This window comes from Pseudopipra pipra, chromosome 7 (genome assembly GCF_036250125.1).
Source record: "Pseudopipra pipra isolate bDixPip1 chromosome 7, bDixPip1.hap1, whole genome shotgun sequence".
In the NCBI taxonomy this organism is placed as follows: domain Eukaryota; kingdom Metazoa; phylum Chordata; class Aves; order Passeriformes; family Pipridae; genus Pseudopipra; species Pseudopipra pipra.
This window is the reverse complement of record NC_087555.1, coordinates 218,311-243,288: the sequence shown is the minus strand read 5'-3', so window position 1 is coordinate 243,288 and position 24,978 is coordinate 218,311. Positions and strand designations below refer to the sequence as shown.

Genomic DNA, 24,978 nt, shown 5'->3' with positions numbered 1-24,978 from the left:
CCCCTGCAGCTGCAGCCCAGCGAAGCACTAGCAAAAGCCTGGCAGATGCAGGTTCTCCTCCTGCTCTGTGCATGTTCCTTGAGGACTGTGGAATTGCTTTACAATTTCTGAAAGAGGCCTTTGGACAAAGCCTGGCTGAGTAACGCCAAGTCCCCATCTCTGCCCCCGAGGCTCAGCCAGGCTGACTCGCTGACACTCTGTGCTGGAAGTTAAACTTTAATACGGACCAGGGGAGAGGAGCCCAGGCGTGACTCAGCCTCCCATGTTCTTCCCCTCCCCACTGGAGAGGGTGGTGTGGCAGGACAGGGAGCGGGACAGGACACAGCAGGGAGCACCTGGGGCCCAGGGGCTGCCCTGGTGATGGAGCCCTGTGACCCACACGGGAAGAGAGTTGCTGTTGTCGGAGGTGGCCTGGTAGGAAATGCCCTTTAGCTGCTGCATGACTGTGTTTGCCAGGGAGCTGGGGCTGTAAAAGCACTGCCTGAGCATGGTTGGATGTTTGTCTTGAAATCATTCCTCTGTGAGATGATGGGGCGTGGGAAAGGGGCTGGTTTTGTTCCTGCTGTGGGAGGCTCTTGTCCTTTTCTCTGAGGAAGGGGTTTGAGTGGTGGTGGAGCAATGGTGCCCAGGTACATTAAATAACAGGCCTTGATGGGCCGCCAGATCCCCCTGCCCCTTGGCTGTTTCTAGCTGTAACCAAGTCACCAGTGTGAAATGCTTTGCAAGGACTGAGACTCAGTAAATGCCAAGCTAAGAGGAAATGCCTTCCTCTGCCCACTTTTGTTTGGCAATGGTTTTCATCCCCTGCTACTTGCATAGTGGTCTGACTCTAAAGGCCAGGTTGGATGGGGCTCTGAGTAACCTGGTCTAGTGGAAGGTGACCCTGCTCATGGCAGGGGGTTGGAATGAGATGGTCTTTAGGGTCCCTTCCTAACCCAACCCTTTCTGTGAGTCTATGATCCTATGATAGCATGGAGCATTGCAGCACCTAACATCTCTCTCTCGACTTTTTGGACATTAGCTTCTTGGAAAAGAGTGATGACATAAGAGTCTATAGTTCTGACAGCAATTAGTGATGGAAATAAACAAGAAAAATTGATTTAAATAACAAACAGGACATATTCGTGCTGTTCTCCCCCAATGTGTTCCCAAGGGAATGCTGCAGCACCCAGAATTCTATTGAGGAAGATAAACACAGTCCAGAGAGGAGCTGTGAGCTTGCCTGTACCAGCTCCTGCTATCTCTGGCTGAAGAGATTAACCCTGCTGCACTCAGTTACTGTGTGTAAACAAGCCTGAGCTTGGTATGACTTCATATGAAGAGTTTTGATGGGTGGCTTTGGTCTTGGAGACTTTGCAGACATATCAGATCTGCCAGAGGACTGCTCTTCAGCAAAAAGTCCTCTAAGGCTCTTGGTCAAAGGACTTACCTGTACATGTTGAGCTGCATCCCCTGATCACTGCTTTCCCTTGATGCATCTCAGTAGTGACCTGTGGAATACTTCATCCACCATTCCTGGTCCTTCTCTTGTAGGTGGGCGCATTAAATGCCTGTTTCTTTGCTAGACGAGGTTTCCATGTTGATGTTTATGAAGCCAGAGAAGGTAAGCTCAGCCTGATCATTACTGTGTGAGCTCACCGAAACCACAGAAAAAAAAAGAAATCTGAAAGTGTGACAGTTTGGGGATATTCTTTTCACTCTTCCCTTTAGGTCCTGGGTGAGGGGGGGAGCACTTATTTGAAGTATGTTGCCTTGTGTGGAGAGAACCCACCCTTCAGCTACTAAAACAATGCCCTTTTTATGTCCTTGGCTTAAATATTGATTCAAATCCTCACCTTTCAAACTTAGTCTCTGCACGAAGCATTATAGTCCAGAGCTGTACCAGAAGGAGAGATGGAGTGCTCTCAGGAAGCCTCCAGGTCCTCAGGGTGCCACAACAGAGAAATCATGACTTAGAGCCAAGGCTGAAAGGCAGAGAAATCGTTCACCTTCAGTATCTGTCAGCTGGCAGACAAAGAGAACCTGGGCAGAGGTGGCAAGCCAAGCAGCAGGTGAAAACGACACCATGGGAGGTGAAACTCAGGCATGCAGTGAAGGGAAGGAGAACCCACTCCCGCCACGTGATCTCTGTGGAAACTCCTCCTGCTCTGATAGACATCAGGACGGGCAGTTCTGCTGCATGGCTCACAGTTGCTAGAAGTTCCACAGGTTCAAAAAGCCTCTGATTGCCTTCTGAGTTGGATGGATTTTACTGCTGTACTCCAGCTTTTGGCCCATTGCTTACGGTGAGATGCATGAGGAGGCTCTGCCCCCTGCACTGGCCAGGCAATCTGGGAAGGCTGAGTGAGGCAATTCTGAGGAGGAACAGGCTGGTACCCAGACATTTCTATCTGAACAGGAATGAAGAAGGTGACCTGCTGATGTCCCAGAAAGTGTCAGTCTGTGGGGTCTCAGCAGAACCTGCCAGGCATTCATCGCTCAGCCCTCTCCATTTTGAGGGGAAATGGTTCTTAATGATAAGGGGCCCCTTGGCACTCTGGGGGATCCAGCATTCCCTTTGCAGCACTGGGCTGCAGCTGCTTCTCCCCGGCTAAAGGTGGCCCAGAAGCTGCTCAGCCCAACACCTAAATGTGCCTTTTGACACTTGCCCTCTCTGCAAGTGGGGACTCCCCACTGCCTCTCCTGCGGTTGCTGCAGGGGGTTTGGAGGTGCTGCCCAGACCAGGCTGTGGTGTCAGTGCCTCCATAACCAACTGTTCTTCCCACGCAGACATCCGAGTGGCCAGCTTTGCCCGTGGCAGAAGCATTAACTTGGCCCTGTCTCACAGAGGACGCCAAGCCCTCCGAGCTGTGGGGATGGAGGAGCAGGTACCCTGGCAGATCCTGTTGGTGGTGGGCTCTCTGTGGTTAGAACACTCTTGACTTCAGCTGGCGATGGACAGGCTCTCTTCTGCTCCTCAAGCATGCAGAGGTAGCTCTGCTTTCATGAGGGTGGAAGTAGATGTCTCCCAGGCAGACCTCTCCCAGGCAGACCTCTTCCACTGCATGCCTGCAGCCTGGCTCTCCCCTGCTCCATGGCACAGCTGCCAGCAGGATCTCCCCCAGCCTGGAGGCAGCACCCAGCCCCAGGCAGCTGGGCTCTGCTCCTGGCAGTGGGTGCTTCCCCAGGACACCAAACACTCAGGCAACACCTACCAACCAGTGTTTACCTCCCTTCCATGCTCTCCTTCCTCCCGGGGGTGAGGGCAAACAGGGCAGGAGTAGACTGACTCCCAAAAGAGCTGATGTCCTAAAGCAGGATGCAATAAAGGGGTCTGGTTTCTGCACTGACATGTCCAAATTCTCCCACAAAACCTTCATTCTGCAAGGTGCTGGCTACCATTTAACATCCAGCTGTTGGCAGTGATGGGATGTCCTCGCCCCTGGATCTCTGCAGAGGAGCCCAAGCTTTGACAACACATATCCCAGTCCCAGGATGTAATTCGTCTGTCACCCCCTGCCCTGTCCAGCACCCTGGGATTTTTCATGTCCCTTCTATCCAAAAATAATTTCCCCCTGATTTTTATGAGAATGAGCTTGTGAGTAACCTCAGTAAACTGTAGTGACTTGGTGTGACAGCCCTGTAAAATTTTCCCTGGTGACTTGGATAAGCACATGGAAAGGTAGGAGCAGAGAGCACCCCATTCTTCCTCACGTGCAGTGCTTGGGGAGGGGGGTGATGCTTGGTAACTTGTGTTAAAACCCCACACTTTTAGCCAGAAGTGTGTTCTCTTATGTTTCAGATTGTGTCCAAGGGCATTCCCATGCAGGCAAGGAGGATACACACACCTTCAGGGAAAAAGTACTCTATCCCTTACGGGAAGAAGAACCAGGTACTGAAGATGCTTTGCAGGGCACAGGGGGCCTGTGTCTGGCATTTGTGCCTCTGTGTCATGGGCAGTCTGGGGCTCACGCTCTTGGGGAGGATGCAGGGAGGGGACTGCGTGACCCCCGGGTTCAGTGGGGCTGTTTGAAGGGGGGAGGGTTTCCTGTCTGGCCGTGCAGAGCAAAGCTCAGCAAAACCTTCTGAACCCCCTGTTTGTTTGCCTTGCAGTACATTCTGTCTGTGGACAGAGCAAACTTAAACAAAGAGCTGCTGACAGGTAGGTTGTCACTTCCGTTTGCAAATATTTCTACACCCTTTTCCCTGAGGATTTCGGCTTTGCCCCATAACCAGCAGATTTTGGGCCCTAAGCTCCCTTACCTGGCTCTCAGAAAGTGCAAACATGAACTAGCCGTGTTTTTAAGAAGAAAACCTGTGCTGTTTCCCAGCTAAAGCAGGACATGCCTCCTCGTCCTTGTCATGCTTTGTGGCATTTTCCATGGCTCCTGATTGTACAGAGACAAATAGAAATTGGAGCACTATGGGCAAGTATATAATCGGAACAGGCCAAATTTCCAGCGCTTCCCCATTAACTGCAGGCACCTCATCCCATCCTGAAATTCAGTGGAGTGATGGTGGAAAGTAGCCAATGACTCATGTCATTTTGAGGAAGAAAGAAATCTTTGCAGGAGTCTTTGCATTTTTTAAATAGTTTTTACCATAGCTGATCAGTCCCAGTGTGCCCTGCCTGCTGGCCCTCACTCACCCAGCAAATTATTTCCTGTAATGGCAAACCCCCCTATAATTTAGGGATCTCTTGGAAATATTTTTGGAGTGACAGTAAACCTCTCTACATTAAGTTGTCTTTTCTTTTCACAGCTGCTGAGAAGTACTCCAACACTAAGCTGTACTTTGGACACAAGCTTGTGGAGTGCAATGCAGAGTTGGGGATGTTATCCATAAAAAGGTGGGCAAGCGTGGGATCAAGTGTTGTGGTCAGTTAGTTTCTGCTTAATCATTCATACAACCTCAAACAATTGAGCAATCTTAGTGTTGAAACTAGTGTGTGTGTGTGTGTGTAAGGTGTCCCTGCCCATGGCAGGGGGTTGGAACGAGATGAGCTTTTAGGTTCCTTCCAACCCAAATCATTCTGTAATTCTGTGACCTTGTTTCATAGTTAGGTGAAGTTCTGGTCATGACCCAACCCACCTGGGCATGCAGGCTCAGCAGTGTTACCCCAAGGCTGTCTGCTGCATTGTTGGGTACAGCTGGCAGAGTTATGCTTTTGATAACCTACAGGATAATTATTTGTCCTAACACTGAGCTTCCCAGGCCATGAAAGCCAATCTTCCCTCGCCCCAGAAGATTAATAACGCTGGAGGTGACCCAGTCACTTTGCAAAAGGTGCTGAGCTGTCCTGGAGTTTCAGCAAGATTAATCATAAAATAATAGAATGGTTAGAGTTGGAAAGGACCTTAAAGATCAGATTGATCCAAGGGACTCTCTTTGCTTTCAGGTCTGACCAGCAGACCTTGGAAGTCACCTACGACCTCATTGTGGGCTGTGATGGAGCCTTCTCAACAGTCAGAAAACAGTTCATGAGGCAAACGCGCTTTAACTACAGTCAGCAGTACATTCCTCATGGCTACATGGAGCTGACCATCCCTCCCAAAGATGGAGATGTAAGTGTGCCTGTCCCAGAGGCTGCTGTGACCTTTGCAGCTTGGACACCCTGCCCCCTTCTCATGGTGGCTCTGCTAGAACAGCTTTACAGAAACTAATTTCTTACCTAGGGTTCAGGAAAGGGGTTAAACCTTTCCTGGGAGAAGGCAGGGATCTCTTCCTCTTCCAGAGGTTGGTACCTGGCTGCAAAAATCCTAGAGAGCCTGTCCTGGAGCATTGGGGTTAACTCTAGCTCTGAGAGGTCCTGAGGGTATGGGAACATGTCTGAAAGGATATCAGCAACTGCAGAGCAGCAGATTTTCTTCCATTTTTTCCCATATTTCTTACCCTTTCCTCTTCCCATGTGTCTCCCTGAAGCATCAGGTACCAGACAGGGGCCCTGTAGTTGTTGTGTCTTCTCATGGTACAAAGAATGGGAACTGGTGTCAAGGATACAAGGTGATTTTCTCTTCTGTTTCAGTTTGCCATGGAACCAAACTACCTCCATATCTGGCCGAGAAACACCTTCATGATGATTGCACTGCCCAACATGGTGATAACCCATGGCCATGCTCTCTTGGGGCACAGGATGGAGCTGGTGGGGATGAACTGGCTGTGGTGGCCGGGACTGGGAGGGCCAAAAATCACAGAATAACAGACTCACAGGATCAATTAGGTTGGAAAAGACCTCTGAAATCGTTCAGTCCAACCTATGACCAAACACAACCATGTCAACTAGTTCATGGCACTGATGCCACTTCCAGGTTTCCTTAAACACCTTCAGGGACGCTGACTTTACCACCTCCCTGGGCAGCCCATTCCAATACCTAATCACCCTTTCTGTGAAGAAATTCTTCCTAATGTCCAATCTAAACCTCCCCTGGCACAGCTTAAGACTACATCCTCTCCTGTTGCTGGTTGCCTGGGAGAAGAGCCCAACCTCCACCTGGCTACACCCTCCCCTCAGGTAGTTGTAGGGAACGAGAAGGTCTCCCCTGAGCCTCCTCTTCTCCAGGCTGAACAGCCCCAGCTCCCTCAGCCTCTCTTCATAGGGCTTGTGCTCCAGATCCTTCACAAGCCTTGTTGCCCTTCTCTGGACCTGCTCCAGCCCCTCAATGTCCTTCCTGAACTGAGGAGCCCAGAGCTGGACACAGCACTCCAGGGGTGGCCTCACCAGTGCCAAGTACGGGGGAGGAATCACTTTCCTGGTCCTGCTGCCACACTGTTCCTGATCCAGGCCAGGATGCTATTGGTCTTCTTGGCCACCTGGGCACGCTGCTGGCTCCTGTTCAGAGAAGGTGCCAGGAGGGACACCCACCCCTTTCACAGCCTGAGGTGGAGCCAGTCCTGCCTCCTGCACTGAGCAGGTACCTGTGACAGCTCTCCCTGCCCACGCGTCTGAGCCCACCCAAACCCCCCAAAACAGCCCTCTGCAGCTGGATACCAGGAGCACCAGGACAGTGTGCCAGGCCCATGCTGGCCAGTCACACACTGTCTGGTTCTACCTGCCCCCTGCCTGCCCTGAGCGTGGGCAAGCCCAACATGGGAAAGGGGGTGGCCGGGCACTCGTCCTTTTCCTCTCCAGTGGGTCACTGCTATTGCCAGGTGACAGGCTGGGCAATGAGCTGCTGCTCCACGTGCCACATGCTCTCTATGGTCTCTGGACTTCTTACTGACCTTCCTCCCCGGCTGGCAGGACAAGTCCTTCACCTGCACACTCTTCATGCCCTTTGAGGAATTTGAGAAGCTCACAACGGGGGACCAAGTGCTGGGCTTTTTCCAGACCTACTTCCCAGATGCCATCCCCCTCATCGGAGAGTAAGTGTTCTCATCTCCCCTCCTCTCTCATCAACACAGTGCTGTGAAGCCAGGGAACAAATCACTTAGCCTCAGGCCCTGGTGATGGGGTTGTGATGGATCCCCCTATGTGGACTCTCTCACTGCTGGACAAATGGCACAAGGGCAACAGCACAGAGCTGGAGCATCCCACCCCTCCTGGGGGCCCTGATGGCAGTGGGGACCAGGACCAGCCTTTCCAGTACATGTTCTGATGTCTGTGTCTCTGTTCAGTACATTCTCATTTTCCTGATGAGAGGGAAGCCTCCCCACACAGTGGAAGCTCCAGCTCACACTATTAATGCTTCTGCTTTGCAACACAGCTATCTGTTATGGGATGGGCTTTTTTTGGATTATATCAATGGTCTCAGCTGTGTTTGGCAGTTTTCTTTCCTCTTAAGACTTATTGCAGGACTTCATATTAACTCAGAAACTGAGATATTCTCTGGTATATCCTTCCTACAACGACCAACGTCCACCACGGCTCACAGTAAGAGGACCAAGATGTCAACACTCAAATTGTGTGCAGAGCTTGAAACCTGCATACAAAACCTTTGGTCCATAGGGAGAAAGTTAATGAAATAGATTACCTGGCTCCCACATTTTTCCCAGCACAAATAGCCTAGGACATGGGTTTGGGTTTTGCATCCCAAAGCTGACAGTGCCTTCCTGAGCTGGGACGTGGCATGACTTGCACTTCTTCTCTCTTGTGGTCCCCCACAAGTGAAGTATCTGTTGTTTTGCCTGAAGGCAAGAGCTGAAGCATGACTACTTCGTGCTGCCAGCCCAGGCCATGGTATCTGTGAAGTGCTCTTCCTACCACCTCTCTTCCCGGTGCGTGCTGATGGGAGATGCTGCGCATGCTGTTGTGCCCTTCTACGGACAGGGCATGAATGCGGTAGGTTCAGGGCTGGCCCTGGTCCGTGTTAGTGGGGTCCCCGCTCTTTTCACCCACAATTGCCTGGTTTTAGTGTGTAGGTCCACAGAGTTCGTGGGCTGGCCTGTCCCACAGCCTGATGTCCTCTGCATTGGCAGGTGTTGAGCTCCAGTCAGGGTGTCCTCCTGGGGAGGAGAGGGGACAGGGCAGTGATGCTACCTTCTCATGAGGCAGAGGACTGTGTGGGAGGGGGTAAAGGCTACTGGGAAAGGCAATCCCCTGGATTTCTCTCAAGACCCCTGGAAGAGTGGCCTGGAATAAGACTCCCACCTGAGGCTGTAGTTAGTGGGACCAAAAGCTACGCTAGCTAAGCATTCATGGGAGCGCTTCTCATGAACATGTGGCTCCTTATGCCTATTAACCCCCTAATTTTCCTCCCAGGGTTTTGAAGACTGTCTGGTCTTTGATGAATTAATGGACCAGTTCCACAACGACCTTGGTGAGTGAGGTGGCTGGGGAGGAGTGAGAGCAGAGGAACACCTATCTGAGGATGAGGGCAGCTGGATACCCTGCAGCCTGTGAACTGTTGCTTTCTTCTGCCAGGAGCCTGCCTCCCTGAGTTCTCCAGACTGAGGGTACCAGACGACCATGCGATTTCAGACTTAGCCATGTACAACTACGTGGAGGTAGGCACACGGACCTGTGGTCCCACGGGCCGTGCACACAGCAGTGCTCTTAGGATGCACACAGCAGGCAAGATCCCTGCAAGACTCTGTTTGGGCTCTCACCCTGGCAGACTTTAGCCTCAGAGCTCCTTGGGAATGCCACTGGGGCTAGGGAGGCTCTGTGTGACCTCTCGGACAGGCAGTAGAAGAGCTAGCAAAGCACGGGGGAGCTCTGCCAAAATTCCTGGCAAAGGCATGACTGTTGCTCTGTTGCAGATGCGTGAGCACGTGAATTCAACGTGGTTCATTTTCCGGAAGCACGTAGACAACTTTCTCCACACCCTCATGCCTTCCACTATTGTCCCGCTGTACACCATGGTAAGGCCAGTGTGTCCCCACTGCCTGGGCTGCCACCAGCTCCTCCTGGCTGCCTTTGTGGTGGTGACAGCGCTCCTGCAACCCTCCCAGGTGACTTTCACCAGAATTCGCTACCATGAGGCACTTCAGCGCTGGAAATGGCAGAAAAAGGTTGGTGAAGGGTGCCCTCGGGAGCATCCTGCACGCCAGCACTGCTCAGATGCCAGGGGAGCTCTGGTGGTGGGATGTCGCCAGGCGGGAGCAGGTGTGACGACTTCGCTTGGTGCCGCAGGGTAGGAGCAAACCTCTGATGATGTTGAGGTTTCCCTTTGCACTCGCAGGTAATTAATCGAGGGATCTTTGCCATGGGGGTGGCAGGACTGGCGGGCACCTACCTGCTGATCAAGCGTCTGGCACGGAACTCGGACTTCTGTGTGGAAAACTTGTGGGGCTGGTCCCGTTACCTGAAGAATATTAGAAATTTTCCCTTTGGCACACAAGTGGCTGAAATGTAAGGGGAGTTCCTTGTAATAAAAGCGAAGGCATGGGCTGTCAGCTCAGCTGGATGATGTTGTTTCTCTTGGGATGTGGCTTGGCAGCTGCTCCAGCCCTTCAGAAGCAGTTTGGTCTCTCTCCCTCTGCCCAGGTGAGAGGAGCCCATCAGGGCACAGAGTGCTCAGGGAGCCTGTCCAGGGGCCCAGGTGTGTGTCTGCCTCATCCTGGCAGCCTGCTCCCAAGTGCTGTGGTGTGTAGATGTGGCGCTTAGGGATATGGTTTACTGGTGGACCTGGCAGTGCTGGGTTAACAGTTAGACTCAATGACCCAATTTTTCCCAACCTTAGTGATTCCATGGTTTTATGACCTGATCGGTGTGTGCCAGCCCGTACTGCAGACTGCTGCTCTTACCAAAATCAAGCCAACATCTTGGGGGTCCTCAAGCCAAAAAATAGCAGCAGGCTGGGATAGTGCTGGAAGGAGTATCAGGCACACTTTCCTTCTTCATACCTTGCCCTAGACCCTCACAGTCACTGTTGAAGAACAACAAAATGGCCAAAATAAACCCCTGATTTGAGGCAGCACAGTCACTCTTGTTTGAGGTGGTTTACATACAGCTGCCAGCAAGTGGGCAGGGACAAGAACTGCTCTGCATCATTCAGTGAGTCGGTTTTGGCTTGCAAGGGAGCACCTTGCAGGGCATAGATGGCAAATTAGTGTAGAAGACAGCTTGTTTCTCTGGCCAGCATCTTTCCAAGGCACTGTACCCATGGGAGATGGTGGCAGCAATGACAGGGTGTGGCTGTAGTTTCTCCAATGAACACTTCAGCTGCTGCCCTTGCACCTAATTCTTAGAAGGACAGATGTATTTACTTTTGTTATGACCTGCCCCAGAAAAAGGGGAGGGGGGTAAACCAGGTTCTTATCAATAATTCCCTTGGAGTGAATTAGAGTGAAATGACACTGAATAATCGGTGTCTGAAAACATATACAGGTAGGGTTTATTTTAACAATTTTGTTTTAACAGGTATGTCAGCATTTTGGGTGTTGTCATCTATATTATCTATCATAGGCATAAACCCTGGGGGGAAAATGCAGAAGGGAGAGAAAGGAAAGACAGGATAAGGGTAAGGGAGAGTAAGGGAAAGAAAAGCTGAGAGTGGAAAGATGTCTATAGTCACCGCCCCCGGGGTCCAGAGATGGAACCTGGTAGTTGCAGCTTCCATGTCTGTCAGTTGAAGTAGTGGCCTTGATCCGTTGGGGGTGAAGGAGGGAAGCCCCCACACTCAAAGAAGTTATGAGTTACTATATCCATGGTTAGTGTCACAGGCCGTGCCATGAGCCTCCAGCATCTCCTGGGTCTGTGCTGAGTTTCTGTGAGGGGTCTGGCAAAAGGGTTTTTCCAGCCTTTCAGGATTGGGGGGGGGGGGATGGGCTTTGATGGGCCATCAGAGGTATAATGCAAAAGTCCTGCAGAAGCCTGCAAAAGTCCCTTGACAATCCTAGAATGCATAAATCATTAACTGATTCAGTCTCTGACAACTTTATATATTAAATCTTTATTCACGTTAAACCCCTTCAGAGAGCAAATGAAGACGTGACACAATACAACCATATGCAAATTAATCCCAAACTGAAAGCAAATAAGGAACTGTACCGCTGTTTCACAGGAGCAACCCCACAATGCGAGAGCAATTGGCTGCTGTGTGTGGTTGGGATAAGTGCTGAGCGGGAGGTGCTCCGGGCACTGCCAGGTGTTTTGCACATCTGGCTCTTGGTATGTCTGACCAACTCAAAGAGCAGGGAGAAGATCATGCCCTGAGGGGTGGTGGAAGAAGCTGCGTCTGAGCTCCAATCTGCACAGAATTTTTCAGCTGCTCAGTGCCAAGGTTTCATAGATCAAACAGTGGCTCTTTCACCTCCTTGCTGTGCAGAGGACTTCAAGGCATTATGGAGGCAAGCCAGGCATGCAGGACCCCAAGCAGAACCTAGCCTGCGGTAGGTCTGAGAGGAGCACATCAGGAAACAGTTGATGATTTGGGAAAAAGATTCAGTGCATGTTCCCCAGCTGCTCTTCATCCCTAGGTACAGGTGCTTACTGGCCCTTAGGGCACATCGCATCACTGCAGCCTCCAGAGCAGACTGCCAGCCTGGAGGACCCTCCACATCCTACTCAGCAGTGATTTCTCTGGAAACCAGTGCATAGTGGTGGAGACCAGTTCAGCAGGGGAGGGCATGGAGCAGCCTAGGAGCAGATCCTGCTGGAGCAGAAGAGACATGGCAGTTTTGAAATCCCAGCTCAAAATCAAAGCTGGAAGCACTCTGTGAGCTCGGCTGGCTTTGGGGCTCGGTGTTTAAGACTCCTGGTAGAAGGCAAAGTTGTCAACAGGAGATGAGACAGTCAGTGACCAGTCCAGGAGCTGCTGCATGTTCCCATGGTGAGGCCTGCTCTGCAGTCCCATCCCCAGCAAAGCTGTGTCTGTTCCCTTCTCCCATCCCCACTAACCCAACCATCGAGCACTAGGCCAGGACGCTGGCATGGCACAGTCCCTCAGCCAGCACCTGACGTGGAAGAAGGGAACAAACCATAGGATAAAGAAGAGGAGGTGGGAGCCTTAGTTTAAGATTTCCTTAGTTTGAGGTTTCTTTAGCTTGGCATTTCCTTATTTAACGGTGGGTCCCAGCGCTGCCAGGCATTGCCTTATTCGTTAAACCTGGGGTTGACAACAGTGGTGGTGGCACTCTTGAAGAGAGGATTATCAGCCTGGAGGGAGAGAAGTGAGAGGCTTGTGTTGTGCTGTGTTACCTGCCCAACACCTCCCAGTGCCATGGGCACAGACAGCACTGGCAGAAGAGCCCACAGGCTGTTTAGCCCCCTCCAAACTGCAGCTGGTCTGAACAACAGGCCAGTGGGGAGGGCTCAGGTCTACCTGGCTACCTCTGGGAAGGATGTCCCCTCCTGCTATCCCCACCCCAGGATACACGACCATCCCAGCACACCCCAGTGCCACAGACGGGCTCTCTTACGTCATTCCACTTGGCTTTGGACTTCTCCTTCTCAAACCGGCGGTATTCCCGGCGGTCAAACAGCTCTGTCAGGCACCGCCAGATGAGCAGGACCACCAGGCCAATGAGGACCACGCCAGCGATGGTGCCACCCACAATGAGCGCGATGTTGGGAGGCTCCGGGCACTCTGCGGGGCAGGCAGACCACGCTGGGCTGCAGCAAGGTGGAGCAGCAAGGCTGCCATGACAGGGCTGGCAGCCTGCCTGTGGCAGGGCAGGGGAAGCGGGGCTGGGGTACCTTTTTCAGGTTCGATGTAGACGGTGTATATATCGTCACCATCCTCCTGGAACATATGGAAGGACATCCAGCAGTTCTGGGAATCCTTCTCCCTGCATTTCCTGCTGCCCTCGATCAGCTTCTCGGACTTCCGGATGTTGGGGCAGGCCTGGGAGCAGTTCTTCTCGAAGGGGCCGCTCCCGAAGGCCTTGCACTCCACACAGGAGCTGCAAAACAAGCAGCCACAGCTCACATTTGCAGGGGCACAGACCCACTCACCTGGCTTTGGCCGCAGCTGGGCTCTACCCAGGAGCAGGCAGGGCTTGCCTGCCCCTGCCTGGGATCCTGGGGATCTCTGCTGCCCCTGTGCCCTCTCCGTGCGCGTCACTCACACGTATCTGCCACAGGGGGAAGTGCAGCCTGGGCATTCCTGGCAGAAGGGGGGCTGGTACCCGCCCCGGCACTGGCAGCGGTTGCAGAGGCAGGTCCCGCGGAGGCTGCACACGTTCTTGTTGGCGTTCAGGCAATCCTCTGTCGACTGCCGGCACTGGCAGGCACCGCCCTGGTACCCAGGCTCGCAGATGCACTGCCCGCAGTAGCATTTCCCGCGCTCTGGGGGGGAGGGAAGACCTTTCCGATTCTGCAGCCATCCAGGTGACCCTCCCTCTGCCTGTGCCTGGAGAGCATCACCCACCCTGCGCTCGCCATGCCACCCTCCACGAGATGCTCAAGGAGGTCCTCCGGGCTGGCGTGGTGGGACCCAGCAGCCTCAATCCCATGCCCTCAGGTTATGACGTGAAAAGGCGTTTAATTCTTCTAAACAGCGCCTCACCTGGGCCGCCGCAGGGGAAGCCGTTGTGGAACTCGCAGTTCGTGCTGTCGCACTCGCAGTAGGTGCCGTAGATCTCCCTGCCGGGCACGTCGCTGGTGTGGCAGACGCACTGCCCGCACACGCAGTCCCCCAGCCCCGAGCAGATCAGTGAGCTGTTGTCCTTCCGGCAGCTGCCCTCCAGCTCCTTGCTGGTTTTGCCTTTGGTGTCACACTCGCAGTTCTTCCCCGTGTAGTCTGGGTTGCAGCTGCCGCCAAAGGGGAGGAGTGAGCTCAGGTCAGCGGCCACCCGAAATGCCGTGGGGCGTGCACGGGGCCCAGACCTCTACCGCAGCAGAGCAAATCTGGGACAGCCCCGCAGAAAACCAGCGTTGGTTAGCATGTTGGTGCTAAATCCATGCTGCAGCAGCGTGGCTGACTGGGAGGAAACCTCAGAGATGCTGCTTTCCCCCCCCCATCATACTCACAACACCAAATGGTTGCCCAGAAATTATTGTTATAACTTCCAAACCTTGCCAAGGAGATCTGAGTATTTCCTGAGGAAACCCAATCTCTTCCTCTCCCTGTCACCGAGGGGCCATGAAGAAATAATTGTACTAAAAGCCTTATGTGAACTGCAGCCCAGAAGTGTCATTTTGAGAGATTTCTACAGAAACCTGTGTCTGCTCAGTAGGGAGGTTGGTGGATGCTTCGATATTGGGATGGATGGTTGCATAGTTGTATGGATGGAGGTCCTTGGGAAAGCAGCAGAGGCTCCACCAACAGAAGTGGCAGCTCACTGTGTCCCCTGCCTCTGTGAATGCAGGGTAGAGTTCCAAGGGGAATGCATGAATCCACTTCCCCAAACAAAAAAAACTGTGCAAAGGTGCAGAGCCCAGGCCCTGGCTTGGCTCAACATCTCTCTCCCAGCAGCTCCCCAGATCTGGCAGCATTTGAAATAGTGTTTTGGGTGGTGCACACACCTGCAGATCCCACAGACGATGCTGCCCTGACCACTGCAGGCAGCCGGGTCGGGCTGCTCGTCACAGTGGCAGTCACAGTTGCTGTCCACGTGGACAGTGAGGGTGTCTGTGAAGCCCAGGGGCCGGATGGTGAAGGACTGGCTTTGGATGCACTCCTTGGCTGTGACTTTCACTTTGAAGATGACCTAGAAAGTGCAGAGTAAGATAGAGAAGGGCCAGAAGCCCAGCTATCAGAGGATGGTATCAGCCCTAGGCTGAGGACACGCACATCCAGCACAATGGAGGATCCCCCTCATCCCACAGCATTTTGGACACTCTTGGTATTAAATTAATGTAGACAGAAAGCCTGGAACAGCAGCCAGGGTTCCTGTCATTAAACAGGATGGGCATCAGGAACTGTGCAAGCTGTGGGGTGCTCCTAGTACAAGAGCACACACCTCATCATTGATCTTGACATTGTCGCACTGGCCTCTTGCTCCATCCATGGTGTCCTGGTTATTACTGCATTTGGAGTCATATTTGACATCCAGGACATCTGGCAGGGTGGAATGTTCCAGGATGATCAGTGAGGACAGGTTCTGTGGGAAAATGGTGGAGAAAGTGCCACCAATCCAAGAGGAGACCAGAGCAAGGGGGTGTGGGGTTGCAGGTCAGGGTTCCCTCCAGCCCAGAGAAAAGGGGCAGGGAGCACCCCAGGCCGGGATCTCAGCTGCCTGAAGTGGTTCTGGAAATGCAAGTGATAGCATTGGAAAGGTGGGAACTCCAGCACTTACATTGTAGGCCACCTGGATGAGTTCAATGATATTGCTGGAGTCCTCGTTCAGCTCTCCCACTGCTGACTTTGGGATCATCTCACTGAGTTTCTGCCAGTGGAGAGCAAAGAGGTGAGCATTCCCTGCCACGTGACAGCGGGGCAGGAGACAGTGGCAGGAGGACACTGTGCCTGTCCTCTTGGGAAGGGAATGGAGGCACTTGGACCATCTGAAATATCCTTACCTTGTAAACATCCACCATCCTACTGGTTACAGCAAAGATGGGCTGAATGTTGTTTTCGGCAAGTTTCTGGACCAGCTGGCCAACAGATGGGTAGTCCTGGGTGGGGAGAGGGATACCAGACTCAGCACTATCTCCCCCACTAGCAGAAGAGTGGACAGTTTGGGTATGGCAGCCCAAATTATGGTGACTATGGTGACGTTCTGGCCTCTGCAACAGGGGTTTTTTTACATGACAATTTTTTTTCTGCCTGAGGGTGTGGGGACGCTGAGCAGCCCCCAGGTACTTACGAACTCGTTGCTCCTTTTGTACATGTTGTCCTCCAAGTGGCACTGGCCATCGTTGGGGGTCAGGATGCCCGCAAGCTTGCCATCGCCGGCGAAGTGGAAGCCGTCATCAGTGGCATACACCAGCAAGCGGGTCACGTTGCGCCAGCCTATCAGGTCCTGCAAGGGGCACAGAGAATGGCCCCTGTCCCTGAGTGGGGCTGGGAGGACAGTGCCAGTGGGTGTGGTGTGGCCCTTGCCAAAGTCTCATGTCAGCCACAGCACGGGGCAGGGGGCACGGGAAAGGTGGGTAACAGGAGATCAGGGTCAGGAAGCTCTGGGGTAAGATGCTCTCTTGTGCTCCCCGGAGTAACCTGCCCTGCTGCCAAATCAGAACTCACACACCATGGGCTTCCAGAGCCCAGCTGGAGAGGGGCAGAGCCACCTCCTGAGAGCCAGCCTGTGTGTGGGTCGCAGCCCCCATGGCTGAGCAGGGCGGCCGCAGGGACTCACCCCACACACTGCTGCCTGCATCATGGCATCCAGCCCCCCCTCTGGGGCGTCCAAGTTCCCTGAGATGAACTGCTTCCCCACTTCGTTCTCAAACTGCTTGGCATTGTCGGTCAGGGACAGGATGTGCTTGAAGGCGAAGGGAGGCTGGCACTGCTTGTCCTTGTTGGGGCAGGGGTTCTGCAGCTTCTCAGGGTGCGTGTTGACAAAGGGCAGCACCGTCTTGTCCACAAAGGAGCCAAACCCTACGGCAGCCAGACTGTAGTTTCAGGGAGAGGACACAGGGCACAGACAATCTGCTGGCCACAGTGTACGTGTCCATGTCCCTTGCCCTGGCACACTCTTCAGCCGGGCAGAGGACATCCACTGCCCAGTGCCCTCATCCCCCTCCAGCCCCGCAGCTCTTCCCAGCAGCAAACAGCTGTGCCAGGCCAGAGACAGGCTCACCAATGCGTCGAGAAGGGGTGGTGCTCTCCAGTGCTCTGAGCAGCTCCCCTCCCAGCTTCTTCACCTTCTGCAGATCATCCAGCATGGAGTAGGAGAGGTCCATGAGGTAGTAGAGATCAATGGGATACCCCATGGCACGGCGAAACTTTGCCTCGAACACAGCAGGCTGGCCTGCGGGACAGGGATGCTGGGATCAGCTGCCGTGTTGTGCCATCTCGTGCCATCACCCACCCCTCTTCTCTTTGGGAAGAAAAGAGGCGGAAATGCAGCCTTTGGGACAATGTTGCTGTGTCCCAGCTAAGTCTGGGGGCGAGCGGAAGGGTGTTGGGCACGCTGGACAGCCAGGGTGCCAGGGTGTCGGGAACACCAGGCAGAGCGTACCTATCCTCAGTTTCAGGCGCACCTCCTGGGGAGTCAGCTGCACATCGTTGCTTAAGGGACGGTCCTGTGCTGTTTTGATGTCGTTGACTGGGAACTCAATCTCACTGCGTGGGCACCCCCTCTGCTCCAGCTGCTCGATGGTGTCGCAGCGGACGGAGTCCGGCTCGCCGGCTTTGGTGAAATTCTGTGTGTGGCAACGTCAGCAGGGAAAAAAATCAGAGGAGCAGGAGGTGAACAGGCATGTTCAGAGATGACCCAGCCCCCATGCCAGGTCTCCAGGGTATTGATGGAGAAAAGATAAGCTTTGATGGGTATTGATGGAGAAAGATCGTGTCTGTCAGGTCCCTCCTGGCCCCATCCACCACACAGGACAGGAAACACTCCCACAGTGCAGCCAGGCAGAGCCAGGCCGGCAGGGTGACCGTCCTGCTGCCTATTAGCTACTGCTGGGGGTTCACATCTTGACAGGCTACATGGACCTACCAGCTTCTTGCACCAGGCGCAGCCAGGACCAGACCGGATGCAGTCCCTGCACGTCCCCGCCTTGATCTTGGGGCACTCCATGGAAAAGGCTGAAAAGGAAAGAAGACAGAATGGGCATAGGGGGCACTTGGGGAAGGCTGGTCTGCAGCAGCAACAGCCACAGATGCTCAGACACCCAGCACCAGGCACTCTTGCTGTCCTGAGCCTGCCCTACCTATAAAACCCATTCTGGGGGCCCTGACAGGGTCCTCACCTGGCTCACTGTCCCTCAGCTGGGGGACAGATCCCTGGAAGTGCAGGATCTGTCCCTTGCACATCTCTCAGTGCCATGTTCCCACTGCTGTTGGGCCGCGCTTGGGTTCCCCCCCGTCTCACTGCCCACGTAAGGTGCTGGGGGAAGGCAGGTCGGGCTCACCTGTCGTCACCAGCAGCAGCACCCAGGTCACTGCTGGCAGCTGGAGGCAGCGGTCACGGTCACGCAGCATCTTCTGCAAGACAAAAGCATTCCTGTGACCACCTGGGATGTGCTCCAGGAGTGGGGCAGCCACAGCTTCTTTGGGCAACCTGTACCAGGGCTTCACCACCCTCACAGGGAAGAACTTCTTTGTAATATCCAATCTAAACCTACTATCTGTCACTTTAAATCCATTTCCCCTTTGTCCCATCACTACATGCCCTTGTAAAAAGTTCCTCTCCAGATTTCTTGTAGGTACCTTTCAGGCACTGAAAGGCCCTGATAGAGTTACCCCTCAATAAGATTACTCTTCTCCCTATATAATTATATCTACATAACAGTGTAAAATCTCAAGCATTGCATCTAGTTTCGTACTAGATGTTTTTTCCACTTCTGTGTTGAGCTATATTTGGATGGAAATTGGAACTAAAATTAACAAAAGGACCATTTCTATTAATTAACTGGCGTGGTGTGCTTGATACATGGGGAAAAAAAAAAGTCTGTTACAACTTGCTTTACATTTGACTGATTCATCAAGGAAATTAAATATTTCTTGTAGTGAATTAATATGAGTTTCCCTGCTGAAGGTTTCTAACAAGCAAGGATCTGCACCACAGTCCCTTCTCCTGGGCAAGCGGAGAGGCTGGCTCACACTGTGTGATGTGGTCCAGCCTGCTGGTGTGGTGACCTGTCCTAGTTCCATCCAGGACAGGGTTAATTTTTGCAGTAGCCAAGAGGGGTGTCGCCAGGTTCCTCCTGGTGAGCGCTCAAGTGTGAATCATTCCCCTCTCTTCTACTCTCTGTCATTACTGTAATAGTGTGGTGGCCTTGCAACATGGATGCACGTGGGGAAGTGAGAAAAGAGGAATTTGTTAGAAAAAGAAAAAGGACTAAGAAAGCATGAAGGAACAACAGATGTCACTCTTTTTAGCAGTATTAGACACAGTGTCTGGAAATCAGGTCATCAGTTTCAAAATAGCTCTGATGCTGCCCCGAGTAAGAAAATAACCACTCCTAAGCTCCTGCCATCACGCCCTCCTGTGAACTTGCTGTATAAACAGCACAGAGTGACACAGAAATGAGAAAACAAGGGAAACCTTCAAAAAGCACTGAGACATGTGAGTACTGCCCAGATCCCCTTCTGAGATGTCAAGATGTCCTGTCTTAGCTCATTATCCTCTGTAAGATACCAGACAAGCTTAGGATGACATTGGTCAGCCTTGAAAGAATGTCTGGTTTCCTCCTGACTGTAGAGAGAAGGTCTAGGTAGGTTGGTGGGTAACGTTGGCACAGTGAGGTTTGATGCCCAGCTGTGGTATGGACTTGGAGATGTGCCAGGACTCTGAGGCCACCATTGATTATGGCAGGGGCCATCTGGAAGCCCACCCTGCCCTGGAGCCAGTCTCCCTGGCAGAGGTCCACAGCCAACACCACAGAGCTGCACAGCCAACAAGAGGCACCTCTGGGGCCATGCAGCCAAACTCTCAAGATGACATGGCTTGGGAGCTCACTCTGCCCTGTCTGGTGCAAGACCATCCTATGGTGGGTGGACAGAGCCCTTCTCCACAAAGATATCCTCTGCAAGTCCCTCTCCACCAACACAGTCCCCCTTGATAAGTTTTTAAGGGCATCATTTATTGTCACAGCTGCAACGTCCCTGTCTGTGTGACATGCACTCCCTGGGCTTAGCTGTCCCAACACATTTCTATCACCTCCAGATTCTGCCAGCACAGCTTGAGCTTGCAGGAGGGAAAAGTGGCTTCCGCCCTTGTTTCCTGTAGCACCTGGTGATCGACACCCCAAATGTGCCTAATTAGGCTCCAGTTCGGCTACAAGCCAGGAGTTCTCACACAGGGTGTGGGAACAAAAGCCACAGATTTAGTGAGCTCCTGCTATTCCACCTGCCCAGTGTTTCCAAATATTTAATTCCTGCTGCCATGCCAAAGTGTGGGGCAGCGATGGAATAGAGCTCTGTGAGCTCCTCATTCTTGCTGGAGGTTGGAGTTTCCTGCTTACAGGCCCATCTCATAAAATAGAGCAAGTTTCCAACTAAAACAGGATTAAAAAAGCTCCCAAACCCAGGAAACAAAGTGGGAACCTCAATACACCTCCAGTGCTGGCTGCTATCAAGTGTTGCAATGTAGGGTTCATGTCATGGCCTGGATTTGGATGCCTATTTCATCCCCAAAGTGGTTTCTTGCCCTTGTCACAAGATCCTGAAGCACACCCAGATGCTAGGAGAGAGCAGCAGCAGGAAGCTCAACATTTCTTCTGTTCTGCCATGGAGGGAAATTACGCCCTGGTGTGGGGGTGGGTGAGTGCATATGTGACGCAGGGTTACTCTCAAAGAGAACAAATAGGGCTTTCTGCCTTTGTCTGCCTCTTTACAGCATTCAGAGGAGTGCAAAGCAGGTTTTTGGTCTGACTCTCATAAGCAGGGCCCCAGTATGGGCCTCAGCAGCATTTCCTCCAACCCCCTTAATGATCCCTCCGGCTCATCCCAGACCTGAGCAGTCACTGCCAGTCCTGGGTCTCATCTCCTGGGTGTGCTCTGCCTGTGATGTTGGGGTTTTTTCCCTTCTGTTTCATAAATTCAGGCAAGCAGAGGGGTGCACACAGTCCATCCTCCTGCACTGGTGTGAAGGAGCAGAACTGCAGAGCTTTACAACCACCCTCAACCTGGGGTTGGGAGTGGGGTGCCGAGATCGAGCACCCCGTCTAAGGGCAGGACACATTGCCACCAGGCTCTGCTTCCTGGCCAGGGCTGCATGGTGGCATCAGGGGAAGAAGCCTGCACCTCGGGACCAGGGTCCTCCTTGGCCCTGAGCTCTGATCTTCTCTCACATATCTCGGGTGGGTCAGGATCAGGGCTCTGCTTCAGCAGGAGACTTTTGCAGAAGCCTGCAGGGTACTCCACCAGTGGAGCATCCTCTTAGGGCAAAATGCCCTCCAAGGCTCTGTGAGCCAGAAGATGTGAAGGGGGCCTCAGGGAAGGTGCATGAGTTAAAAGCTGGGTGCTGTCCTGTATGTGGGCAGGGCTCAGAGCTGGAGCACGCCAGCACTCAGGGCGTGCTGGGGGATGCTGTTGGGATGAACAGCAAGCTGGGATTTATAAATAGGGCTGAAGGGGAAGTGTTGATGCCAGCAGCGATCTTGTTGCTATAAATAAAATGGGTGTTCAACAGCAGAGATGAGGGTCGCAGTCTCTTAGCCACAACTCCCCATCAGTGCTTTGCTAAACATCTGTTCTCCTGCAAAACAGGAGGACATGCACTCGTGTCCAGGATCCTGGCAGGACTCCTGGGGTGTTTGCACCATCCACCTGTAACAGTGAGGAGCCACTAGTGTCAGTGCTCCTGGGCATTTCCTCCAGGCATCACTGGTGCTGCATCACCATCATGCAGTGACAGAGATGTCAAGTACCACACCCAGCAGTGCTGCTCCTTCCCACCTCTCCAAACTGGGCAATCCCAGACCCTGAGTACAGAAGGGAAATGAGCAAACTGAGAATGGGAGTGTGGATGTCACTTGACTTGGAGCTGTTCCTTCCATCACTTGGTTGTGTGATGTGGATAAATCCCACCAAGGCAGGTGGCCATACACAGGACTTACCCATCTATGCAGAGTATCACATTCTGTGTGTGTGTATATGTATTTTTAAATATTTATATATATATATATATAATACATGTATATATAATACATATAAATTACAGGGCAAATATAAAAAATAAAAATATATGAATGTTATTTTTAATATATAAAAAGAATATATACATTCCCATGTCCTATTTTAGGAAATATGAATATATTTTATATATCTTTCCTTCCAGCAGCCTCCAGTGCCTGCAGAGGACAGATCTGCGGGGTGAGCTCTCCCCTATGGGCACCAAGTCCCTAACTAGTCTGTGGCATCCGTTTGCTCTGAGCACCAGGATCCCTGGGTGCCTGTGGGCCACTTGCCCTGCCCTGTGAGAGAGGGAAAGAGGGGATTTGTGCTGCTGGGTCTCCCTAGGTCAAAGCCCTGCTTGGGTGGGAAAGAGCTGCCAGCTGGTTGTCCTGCCCTGGGTAGTCCAGGGGCACCACGCTCTCCAGCACACTGAGATCACTCCTAGCAGCACCAGAATGGGAACAGAAAAGTGCAAAACCGCCGTGTGAAGCAGGATGTGACAGCTGTGATAGCAAAAAGCACCATGTAGGGCCTCCCCACGCCTTGCAGCAGCCATGTCCCAGTGTCCGTGCTGGCCCCAGGGCATGATGTCACTGCACACGTTCACATCTTTGCTTCTCACCTGCCAGGAGGCTGGGAGCTGTGGCTGTGACATTGGGAAAAGCATCAAAAATGAGGGCCAGGCTGCTTTTCCCTGTCATCTGGGGCGTGCCCTACATTCCATCTGCATCCAAGAGCCACTGAGATGCTGGGAAGGACCTGCTCTCCCCGGGGTCACTTGGCTGAGGAGTATTTGATGTGTGCAGCACACAGAGGTATGGAGGAGAAGAGCAAGGCTCTTACTCCCACTCCCAGCTATTCCCCCCAGGCCCACAGGGGTGCAGGGACAAGCAGGAAGGTCTCTGCAATGGGTGGTGACACGGTGCTGAGCCCCCTCAGGCTGCCGTCCCTGCCATGCTCACGCCATGCTGCCACGTCAGATCCCTCTTTCCCACCACACCCTGCAGGCAGGGAGTGAGACCCCACGAGGAAGAGGGGGGTCCCAGGAGGGGGACTGGCACAGCCCCCAGCCCTGGTGCTGCAGGCAGGCCCACAGCCCATGCCGCTCTCCCCAGTGCCATGTGTAAGGGCGTGAGAGGAGCACGCTGCTCCCTTTCTGCTCTGCTTTCTGAGCCCGCGGGGTGGTGAGGAAAGGGTTTTTTGGGGTCTGACACCCTCCCCACAACAGCCACCTGCAGTTCCAGGCTCAATGCTACCTCCAGAAGCAAAACCATTACAGACTAGGCAAGCTGCCTTTGCAAAGGCTGCACAGACTGACCCACCTGTGGGAGGGACACTGCACCAATCCCCCTGAACTCGAGTGGCCAAAAGTTAGACCAGGAATGACAAAACAATTCCCTGGAAACACCAGAGCTACATAACCCCTTTGTTGCCTGGTTGCCTTCCCCCCCAGAAAGGAGGAACAGAAGCACAGAAAATAGAGATGCTGTGCTCACCTGGCATCCAGCCTTCACCTCTTTCCCGTGCTTGGTCTGGGATGAGGATGGTCTCACCCTCTCAAGCTTGGTTGGGAAAAGCAGCCAGGCATCCAGAGCTCTGCGATGTACCCCAATCTTTCCTTCCTATTTCTGTCTTGCTGGAGGAAGGAGGAAGTCAGAGTGGTAACTGTGGGAGGGCGTGTTCCCCCAAGAACCCAGCCAGTCCCACTCATGCTGGTCAAACCCACAGCATCTTGCCTTGGGGGGCTGGGTCTCAACTCCCTGGGCTACCCAGGGGTCTTGCAGCCCTCCCACTGCACCTGGGAAAGGGACCCACCCAAAACCCCCCCTTTCTGCCCACTTTTCACCTTTCACAGTGCTGCTGGAGACCATCCCAGACCCCAGTGGGCACACAAAGCTGGTAGTGGGGGAAACTAGTTCCTTTGAGAGCTATTGACAGCCCTTGGGTGTGGAGAGGACGGGAAGCTGGCTCCCCTCAGGGTCTGGGTTGGGCTCTGAAATGTTTATGCTGGAGTAGTGAGGTCTCCTTGCACGGCAGAGGATGCAGGCGCTGCCCTCGCAGTGGCAAAGCTCAGGGCTGCATGGGGAACTTTATTTAAGCAGCTTTCAAATTTTCTTGTGCTGGCTGCAATAACTCCTTCCAAAGCAATTGCAGCAGCACGTCCCTGAGCAGAGAGGAACCAGCTACTGTCAACTTTCTCTTAACCTCTTCAAGGCACTACAGTAAAAGTTATTAATTGAAGTCATTTAGAAAACATACGAGACTGTAGATTTTTTTTTTTAAAGATAATGTGAGGCTTTGCTAATTTCTTTGTAGGTTTCCCTTCCAAGCAACCTGATGTTGACTCACCATGTTGCATTATCACAGACTCAGAGACGGGTTTGGGTTGGAAGGGACCTTACAGACCATCTCATTCCAACCCCCTGCCATGGGCAGGGCGACCTGAGGCATCATAAGACCCTGATGCTGTTCACCTGCTGCTGTGTTACAGTTACAGAGCTGGGTTTATTTTTGCAGCAAGCAAAGAGATTGCAGTGCCAGCAAAAAACTTTCTGTGCACTAATGGATGCTCCATGGGTTAATGTTTTTATTAAAGAAGACAGCAGAGCTCTGGCTTGGTTTCTTCACAGCCAGGTGTAGCAGGAAAACGACACAGTAGTGCTGGCAGTGGGATGGGAGCACTGGAGCAGCTGATGCAGGATACGGTGGGGATGGGGCCTGAGGATGAGCCAGCTGGGAGCTGGGGTGCTCACCCCAGCTTGGGTGGCTACAGCTGGATGCTTCAGAGCAGCCCCCAGGCCAGGAGTGAGTGGGCTGGGGCGGATGAAGCTGGGAAGGCTGGTGGGGCTTCCTGCCGGGGATGGAGGTTGCAGATCTGAGGGAAGGAAGTGTGGTTGAGTGAGATGAGCTGTAATTTTGCTTTCGTATTGCATGAGGCCCTTAACGA

The 24,978-nt window shown here is 53.0% G+C and overlaps 2 protein-coding genes across 2 annotated transcripts; one reads left to right on the top strand and one right to left on the bottom strand.

The window, feature by feature from the left end:
- The first annotated feature begins 253 nt into the window (after positions 1-253).
- On the top strand, positions 254-9,813 carry KMO (kynurenine 3-monooxygenase). The gene is made up of 15 exons (XM_064660117.1): positions 254-414; positions 1,534-1,603; positions 2,770-2,867; positions 3,782-3,871; positions 4,093-4,141; positions 4,741-4,828; positions 5,378-5,543; positions 6,005-6,076; positions 7,220-7,341; positions 8,110-8,257; positions 8,678-8,735; positions 8,840-8,922; positions 9,178-9,279; positions 9,370-9,429; positions 9,600-9,813. Exons 1-15 carry the CDS (start codon positions 361-363, stop codon positions 9,771-9,773), a joined length of 1,434 nt encoding a protein of 477 aa, XP_064516187.1. The 5' UTR covers positions 254-360; the 3' UTR covers positions 9,774-9,813.
- A 1,479-nt stretch (positions 9,814-11,292) lies between these two features.
- On the bottom strand, positions 11,293-23,681 carry ITGB2 (integrin subunit beta 2). Its single transcript, XM_064660116.1, has 16 exons — positions 23,528-23,681; positions 18,323-18,395; positions 17,908-17,996; positions 17,425-17,608; positions 17,044-17,214; positions 16,600-16,841; positions 16,111-16,266; positions 15,824-15,919; positions 15,601-15,690; positions 15,265-15,405; positions 14,828-15,012; positions 13,869-14,113; positions 13,429-13,648; positions 13,058-13,263; positions 12,781-12,947; positions 11,293-12,517 (listed from the first exon to the last, which is right to left on the bottom strand). Exons 2-16 carry the CDS (start codon positions 18,390-18,392, stop codon positions 12,455-12,457), a joined length of 2,325 nt encoding a protein of 774 aa, XP_064516186.1. The 5' UTR covers positions 18,393-18,395; positions 23,528-23,681; the 3' UTR covers positions 11,293-12,454.
- Between the last annotated feature and the right edge of the window lie 1,297 nt (positions 23,682-24,978).